This window comes from Rhea americana, unplaced genomic scaffold (genome assembly GCF_003343005.1).
Source record: "Rhea americana isolate MKP2758 unplaced genomic scaffold, rheAme1 scaffold_143, whole genome shotgun sequence".
In the NCBI taxonomy this organism is placed as follows: Eukaryota; Metazoa; Chordata; class Aves; order Rheiformes; family Rheidae; genus Rhea; species Rhea americana.
The window spans coordinates 2,192,391-2,201,333 of record NW_028185517.1 but is presented as its reverse complement, the minus strand read 5'-3'; the positions used below and the strand labels follow the sequence as shown (position 1 = coordinate 2,201,333).

General features: G+C 37.3%; 1 protein-coding gene across 6 annotated transcripts in view; it reads right to left on the bottom strand.

Annotated features, from left to right (window-relative positions):
- Window positions 1-8,943, bottom strand: part of UBE4B (ubiquitination factor E4B) — a 42,534-nt gene that overhangs the window by 11,890 nt on the left and 21,701 nt on the right. For all 6 annotated transcript variants that reach the window (XM_085299001.1, XM_085299002.1, XM_085299003.1 and 3 more), the window contains 10 exons: window positions 8,078-8,219; window positions 7,486-7,586; window positions 6,201-6,315; window positions 4,901-4,984; window positions 3,286-3,342; window positions 2,792-2,908; window positions 2,597-2,695; window positions 2,038-2,151; window positions 1,050-1,248; window positions 638-776 (listed from right to left, as the gene is read on the bottom strand). In XM_085299001.1, coding sequence (XP_085155127.1) covers window positions 638-776; window positions 1,050-1,248; window positions 2,038-2,151; window positions 2,597-2,695; window positions 2,792-2,908; window positions 3,286-3,342; window positions 4,901-4,984; window positions 6,201-6,315; window positions 7,486-7,586; window positions 8,078-8,219 — 1,167 coding nt within the window. The remainder of the gene's footprint in view (window positions 1-637; window positions 777-1,049; window positions 1,249-2,037; window positions 2,152-2,596; window positions 2,696-2,791; window positions 2,909-3,285; window positions 3,343-4,900; window positions 4,985-6,200; window positions 6,316-7,485; window positions 7,587-8,077; window positions 8,220-8,943) is intronic.

Sequence of the window (8,943 nt, the reverse complement as noted above, 5' to 3'; positions counted from 1 at the left end):
TTTTTTTTTTTTTAACGGTATTTTAAAAAGGGTGTTTGTTTAAAGAGTAAGTTGTCCCATCACAGAAGCTAAGGGAAAAAGATAAATATGTTTATCACAGGAACAATTGATGATGTATTTGTTTTGATATCAGAAGTCATCTACAATTACTTGATTATCAGACATGTAACTTTACATGCACTCTTATAGGCGGGCCAAAGAGCCYAAGGCACTAACGTCCACATACCATTAAGCACATCATGGATTACTTAACATTAACTTTAAATTTATAATTAAACAATGTCACAAGTTCTGCAATGCTCAGAAGATCGATTCTGTCTTCTTTAGAGCAGAATGGCCTTGCCACACAGTTGAGCTGTCATGTGTAAATAATCCCTCCTCCCATTATTTGAATTCTCGATTTCTCGATGCAAACTGCAGTCTCTCAGTATCAGAAAAATCCGTAAGTGCCTACGCTAGCAGGCTAACAAATACTTAAACAATTATGTACTCAGTAATAATTTTACCCAAATTGTCATTGTAAGCTCTATTAAGTTCCTAGGACTTGCAGCTAAAGGGAGGGGTGGAGGGGAAAGGATGTTGTTCAGAATGGCAGGGGATTCTCTGATGACAAACTAGATAATTAACATTTTCTAACCTGTTGAGCTCCCTGATGGCCCGCAGTCTACGTATGTACCGGCGGCAGCTTGGCAGGATGGAGAGGTGATGGGCATGCAGGGTGAGGAAGAAACATTCCGTTGGGAATTTCGGCTCAGAAAATGAAGACGGATCCCTGTCTAAAAAACAAAGAAAAGGGGTTGGGGGGGAAGAGAGAGAGAGAAAAGCAGTATAGATGAAGAAAGAAAGAAATGGACCAGATTATTGGGGGGGTGCAAAACATTGAACTACTCAACTTCCTTTAAAATAAGTTTTAAGAACAGACAGCATCAAGAAAAAACATTTGGGAAAAAAGGAACTATTTGCCAGAATCAAATACGCCATTGTACCTCCAGTATCAGAAACTGAAGGCAGATACAAAGTGCTCTACATTTATTCCATATAATACTCACAGAGCTCAGCAATCCAGGCTGTCACGTCCTCCATTGTTGCTTTCACTCTTGTCTCATCTGTTGGAAGGTCAATACGACATCTGGGATGAAAGATATACGTGGGATCAACTGTTTCCAGCTTTATCTTCGTACTTAGTTGCTGCAGTACCCATAAAAAGTTGAGCATAAAGCCATCAGTAGATACCAAACGATCATCTGTCTGTGGGAAAGGAAAGTAAATTGTTGCAGGCAATTGCAAGGGCATTTGCTGCTGCCTTAACAGTATCCAACATAAATGAAATGGACAAGCTCAAGAAAAGAGAGAACTGGAGAAGACTATGCATCTCTAAGGAGATCTTCGTGATAACCAGAAAGTCATTTACAGTAATAATATCTCTGTGCACCTCTTCAGAGGAATTTCACAGAAATATTGCTAGTGGTAGTTCCAGTGTTTGCTTCTGAAGCAGGGACTTGAAGACAACAATGATGCAAACTTCACTGTTTCAGAATTTATGCACAGATTTTATCACAGGAAAGGAGTCCAATGCATTAACCAAGTAACTGCAAAATAATATCCCTGTTGCTTTACTGGAACTGAAACAGTTCCAATCATATCTGGATTACACCTTCCACAGGAACTACACAAAGCCTAACAAGTAAACAAGCTGGGGAAAAAGGGGGTTTAAACACAACCAATGGGAAGGAACTCTCCGAATATGTATTAGGGAGGGGGTTCAAAATCTTGAACATCTAATACGGACTCCTTGTGAACTAAGCGGCATGTCAGTTCCAAGACAGGAAATAAACTGATCAAGTAGCTACAACAGAATTATTTCAAAAATGGGAAATGTATTGAAGAGATTAAGACTGATCACAGGGTTTCTTGCCTATTGTAGTACACTTTCGAAACTCTTCTGTCCTCCACTGAAGAGTCACCATTGCATCAGCAGTCTGATGCTGTTTGTGCACTAAACCCATGAATCACAAGAGCAGCATTCCCTTTGTTTACCTGCATCTGTGCCTTCTTCATGTTGGCATTGACAACAGCTGCCATGTAACTGAGAGCTGCTTCTCGAGTTTCACCATTCAGTAAAATACTGTGTAGAATTTTGAATAGCTCTTGCTGGAATTTCAAACAAACATTTTGTCAGGTTGCATCGACTTCAACATTGTGTTCCTGTTTTCTGTTGTTCCATATTATTGCATTTCATAAATTCCACAGAGCCTGCTACAGCTTCTGTTATGGTCTTATTTGTCAATATTACATGCATGTGTTAGTTACAGAAAAGGTGTATATGAAAGATCACTGAAATACAAACACTACTAATAGTATTTTTTTTTTATTCATCCTTTAACATCTTGTAGCTATAACCCACRGCTAACTGTTCTGATATTTTCTGAGCTGGCTTACAGCCTTAGAGAAAGATCTGTAGCTCTCAATGTTCCCTTTAGCTCACAGATTTGTTTTTAACACAGAAACTATTTTTTTGTATATATAATATTCTTCATTTATGTCAGTGCTAAAAAACACAGTATTTTTTGCAGTTGCTAAAAATGAGGACACTTACCCTTGCTAATTCCAGGTAATGTTGCAAAGACTGGCTAACAACCCGGGTGTTTTCAAGAGTAATGGCAGGCCCTGAGAAGTACTTCTCAACAACTTTGTTCTGAAAGTAGAATAAACGCAAATGCATCTGTTTTGTTCTCAAAAAAAAAAAGACAAAAATCCCACACTACCATCAACCTCTTGCTGTAACTCTTACATCATCTTCAGCAAAAACAGAGAGACTGAAGAAGGCTCCAAGATAGGAAAGTCTTTGCAGCTCTCTTCCTGCACCTGTGCTTAAAGATTTAGGCAGCCACAAGGGCAAAGACACAACCTAGAAAGAAAGAAAAATAGCAAGTTAATCTTTTAGAGTGATTAACTGTAAGTGCAGAGTACACTGTTACCTTTCAGTATTTACAATGGGCCCTTGATTCTTCAACATCCAGTCATGCAGATAGCTAAGTGGAAGACTTCTTCAGTACTTCAGAAATCTAAACAACTCATGTTTGTTCTATTTTTTTTCCCTAAAATCTGACGGAAAAGAACTACCTTTACCACAGGTGACTTTAAACTATCATTTAGCATGAGATATTACAGTAGTCCCTCTTTAGAGTTCTGAAAAACACCAACAGTGTGAATAAGGAGATGTCAACACCTTTTAATAAAAAAATAAATAAAAAAAAAATAAAAAAAAGGTCTGGATACACTTACCAAACTGCACATGGGGTGTGTTTTCCCGAACTTGATTTCGCAAAGTTCACATAATGCCTGTAAGGAAATCCCAAGAAAAGTGATTTTAGTGTGCATTTCTCAAATAACCTCTGTGCGCATAACAAGATTAACATGATAAATTGCTGAAAAAGCCAACCTTTTTTCCATTAATCATGAAAAAAATYTCCATCTTGTACAGTGTTAAAGAGATGCAAAAAGAGTTAGAGCATAACCTGCTCCCTTTTCAGCATCTACCTCTGCTCTCAGTTGTCCAAAGAAAGCTAGTATGTCTCACAGGATTATAAATATTGCACTTATTTCAAAAATTAGTTGTGCAGATTATTTGCTTGTTCAGAATATAATGAGGTCTTTGCTGGACTCCTTAACTGTCACACGAACATTAGTAACAATAATAAATGGAGTAATTGTACTATATATACATCAAGGCCTTTGTCTTTTGAATCAGAGTAGAAAAAATGTCAGAGGAACACAGAAGCCAGAAACAAAGAATCCTATCCACATCTGTAACTTACTTTCAATTGCAGTGTGTGTGTGGGAGGTTTACAACTTGGTATTCTGAAAATACAAAAATACTAAAGGCTTTCATGTATCCCCTTTCTCCTGTACTGTATGTTCTCATACTTCCATTGGACTAGAGCAAGTAACTACTATTGCATCCTTTTGGTGCATATTGCACTAACTTAAGATGCTGAAAGTGATACTGCATTTTGAAACAGCCCTTGCAGTAGCTGACAGCCAAATTTGCAATGGTTAATTGTGCAAATAACAGAACAGCCTGAAAACACAGAACAACCAAAGAAGGTTATTTTTCCCAGAAGTATCTCATCATTTAATCAACTTGGTTTGCAGCATCCCAGTTCAGCTGGGGTGAACTGGGGGTTCACAAATTAAATTTAGGATGTGAAGAACAGTCTTTTCTGGCATCATACAAAGACCCTAGAATCTGAAGGTACTAGCTCACAATGCTCAAATTAGTCCAGATTTTAGCTGCTCTCTCATGGTCATGCTCTTCAGAAGGTTTTTTATTGTGTCAATAAAAATAACAGGAAGATCTGGAGACTAAAAAAAAAAACAAAACGTTTCAGCCATGAAATGTCACGTTTTCCTACGGCAAGGCTGCCGTCAATTCAAAWTGCTTTTAAATGCAGGGTATTTTAATTGGCCACATACAAAGGTGACTCCAATAAATGCTGGTATGGATATCRGGCCTTATTTCCCAGATTTAAAAGGAAGGGCTTAGCAGGATTTTAGATGCATCTAATCGTATTAAAACTAATATGTATGACAAAATCMTTACATTTGATTAATCTTCCATAAATCACGAGAAAACTATTCATACAAACATTTGAATAGCTCACTATACAAAGTCTGATGCATGTTAAGCTTGGAACATTATTGGCTTTAGAGATTCTACCGGATTTTTTTGTGGTCTTTTACACATCTCATCATATAAAGCTTCCAACACATAGTTTAATATTAACTCATTGAACAAAGGAAGCTCAAAAAAATGCTGAAGCACATGACCTTGAAAAGAGTCTGCAAAAATTATGATGAATCTTAAAAGAAAGAATTTATACAAATGAACTGTCTTTACCATAAGGGGGTATTTAAAGTTATCACTATCCAGGGAGCACTCTTTGGAAGCCAGAGCCAGGCCTTGTAGGATGGGGATAAAGATCTGTAGAAACAGAAGAATAGAAGTAATTACTTTTCTTCAAGAAAAGGAAGCAATCAAACAAGTGACATTGTTGCTTTATACAGCATGAAATATCTGTTCATTCTTCAAATACTGCAGATTACACACAAGAAAAACAAAGACTTTTTCCTTGTCAAATTGCATCAGTCATTTCAGATGAGATTTCAATGCCTGAACACTTATAAACAGCATGATAACAATAATAAGTAGTAGTCATGGATTGTTACGAAAAAGTGACATGGCAGAAACTTACTAATAGTACCCAATTAGTAAGCCTCATCACACAGCTCTGACAATTATTCCCTCAAAAAAAACAAACACATGGTCATTTTGCAACAACAACAAGGAGTTCCACTGGAATTGAAATTTAAATATATTTGTGTTGYTTGTATAAAGAGACAAGAACATTCAAATCGTGTCACAGGATATACAGGTTGTCTTCTACTTCATTTAGATGAATGGTGCTAATCTTCATGGTAGATGACCATAAACACTTTTGTAGCTACTTTTTGACAGTCTTAAACATATTTTCAGCTACATCAACCTCTAGTAAAATGTACAAAGAACAATGTAAATTTTTGAAAGGCACTTGAATACACACTTTGAAGGAAAGGCAGACAGTGCCATTTTTTTCAAAATATGAAAAACTGAATGTCATTCTGCAGGCTCCTTTTTTCACAGCTAAGTAATATAATAATACAYGGGCACTAACCAGTCAATTACAAGCTGACTGACCCACTTTAACATTATATGGGCTAGAAGTTTGCTAGTTTTGTGCCTTAATTACCAGACCCATCAGGTCCCATTCCTGATACTCTCAATGAAATACTCTGGCACACTGGACAAGTCATCTAATATTTCTCAGCCATCTTCTCTGTAAAATATGAAGACTTAATGGACTAGGATTTCTAAAACACCTTAGATGTAAATTATTCAAGTTATTACCACACTTAAACTTTACTCATTAACAAATACACTTTGTTATGCGCTATTCCAATTATTAACGTCAGACATTTTCCTGAAACCCTAAAAAAAAAACCCAACCAACTGAAAACCCCAGCTCTAACAGCTTAACAGTTTACCACTCTGTGAAGGAGTAGGTTTAGAAATGTGATATGCAAAATAAAGCTTTGGAAATCCCTTGSGTATGGCAAATAGGAGTTTTGTTCACTTGTTCATTTTTAAAGTTATGCCTTACCTGTTTGAAAACCTCTTCATCCTGGTATGTTGTTCTCACCAGTTCTTGGATGAAGCCAAATGGGAGATTCCTACACAACATATATGGTACCAGCAGAGACTGCTGCTGCAACGACCTTTATTTGTATAAAGAAATCAAAAACCAGTGATTTTTAAAAATAGGATAAAGTCAGACAAATCACATATAATGACATGTCAGAAAGCAGCATATCAACATGTAGACACCCATTCCTTTCAGAAGTAACTAATCTTGTCTTCTCAAGTTACTTGTGCAAAGATCATTCTGAAACAAACGCTGCTGCCAATACCACACTTGGTTTAACGAGGCTAGAAGAAAATAACGGCTTCTGGGCAATAATCGGTCTTCCCCTTCTACTCTTCTCTAATGAAAAGACCCTTTGTTAAGCTAGTAAAGCAACAACATCAGGTCTGTTCCACAGGTCTCAACATGTTTCTCTCTCCAGCATTAATGAAAGGATCCAATATAAGTATCAATACAGTCTACTTTTAACTGCTCCCTGAGAATTTGTAAAAGCTTTTTTTTTTTCTTATTACATATACAAAATTTTTTTTGCAATCTCAGGATTGGTTCAAGTAAAGACAAAAACTAATCTCATGGCAGAGTGGAATACTGACATAGCTTTAAAGATTACAAAAGGAGTTGCTTGGATACAAATACAGAATTACGCAGATTCTACAAAACATGACATACACTGTTTTAAAACCATTATATTGTTCCAGCTACATAAGATGCTAGTTAAACAACTGCTTTTATCACTAGAAATATCTTATCAGTGATTTATTACAGAATGTCTACAGATTTACATTGCCAAAAGTGTTGTGGTAAACCCTCTGAYGCAAACAAGCCTTAGGTCAGTTAGCAGCCTATACCACACGTGTGGATTAGAAGCACCTCTCAGGTGCAGCTCTGCTCATTACTGACTTTCACAGAAGCACACTGCTATTGAAACAGTATGCATGTGGTAAGGCAAAAATAGCTGGGTAAGCTTAGATCACTCATTTGAACTGCTCAAGTGAACCTGGATGATTTTATCCAAAACCAGTAAGAGAGTAATTAAACTGCTTTCCACTAATATATTAGTAGAAGCAATAACTCCAAACAATAAACCAATGCACTGGTACAGCTGGAGCCAGACAAGAAGATCCATAGCTAGTAAGGTAATTTGTTTGAATAGGATGTATTCACATTTTCTCATCTAACCGTGAGGAAAAAAAAAATCCCCAGAACAGAGCTGTCTGTCACAGTCAACCCCAGCTGTATTTACCTTGGTTGCGTTAAGGATCCCTGTAGCACCAAAGCAGCATGGGAAATGCACTGTGATCGGATGTTGCTCAGTAGCTGACTAACTGTTGGCTGGCTACACATCTGAAAAGATAAAGTTATTTTAATACAAACTAAAAGTATTTAGAGACAGAATAGACAGGAAATATCACGTATTTCTTCATTCATGCAACATGAACACAACATGCAAACTAAGCACAATTCCAGCTAAAAATCGTTCAGATTATATATGCAGAGTTCCCCCCTCACTCCAGTGAAAGAGGTTAATAGCAAAATACAGAAGGCTAGCAGGGAGCTGGTCTGACAGAAATATATTTTTACATTGAATAAACTCAGATAAAATGCTGAAGATCTAAAGAGAAGGATGGTTCCTAAAACACTGATTATTTTAGGGATGTAAAACACATACAGGATGCCAAAGCGATAAATTAATAAAAGTTAAAAGGGAGCTTGTAAATTTACATTCAAAGCCATAAAGAAATATTACAACTTCCACCAACTTTCCCCTCTGCGACTGAAGGCTAAGAGGACAGTCTGTGACAGTACTGATATGAATTCACTCTCCCCAAACATACCTTTGGTGCTTTTCTCTCCTCTATTCCAACTCTGTCAAAACACTCAATGAGGTAGTTCAGCATCTCTGTCTCCTTACAAGTTTCAATGGTGAAGTGGTCACTGCAGGAATCGGAAACACTTGAGCTGCCAGAGCCTCCCACACTTCAGAAGACATGTACACACACAAAAAAAGAAATAGAGCATAAGGTACAGTTCCTCACTCTTGCACAATCACATAATTCATGAGCCCTTGACTTTCTCTGTCAATTTTCTGAAGACTCCATCCCATCACACACACACGGCCTTCTCAGCAATTCTGCTCAGTTCTGTGACCTGTGAAGAGCTCTCCACTTAATGGTTTGGCCAACTCTGAAAATTYAGCTGTATTGTAATAAGACTGAATAATCAGTTGCCTTATTAAATGAATAAAAACCTGAGAGATGGCAATAAGRTCCATGAATACAACGGGAATCAATATGCGGTTCTCACATGGCAACATAGAAAGGAAACTCCAAGCAACAACACACTTGACACCAATACTACTCCAATTCCCGGGAAGGACTTTGCAACGCTATCATGCWACAATCCAACCCTCATGCATCATCTGCACAGACCAAGTGTAACATCCCAAAGTGCTATAAAGTTCACCAACTCYGTTAATGCTATCCGACCCACAGAATGTAAATCCTCCCTCTGCAATGAAGGGACCTCAGCCCACAGAAACACGCGCTACAGATAACCACATAATATACTCTAAAGAGAGAAGAACAAACAAAACAAGAGACTGCATCAAAGGAGCTGTTCCTTTYAGCATTGTCATGTTAAGGATTGTTTAACTTCAACTCAGTTCAACTCACAGTAAAATATTCCATTTCATTAAGTAGTA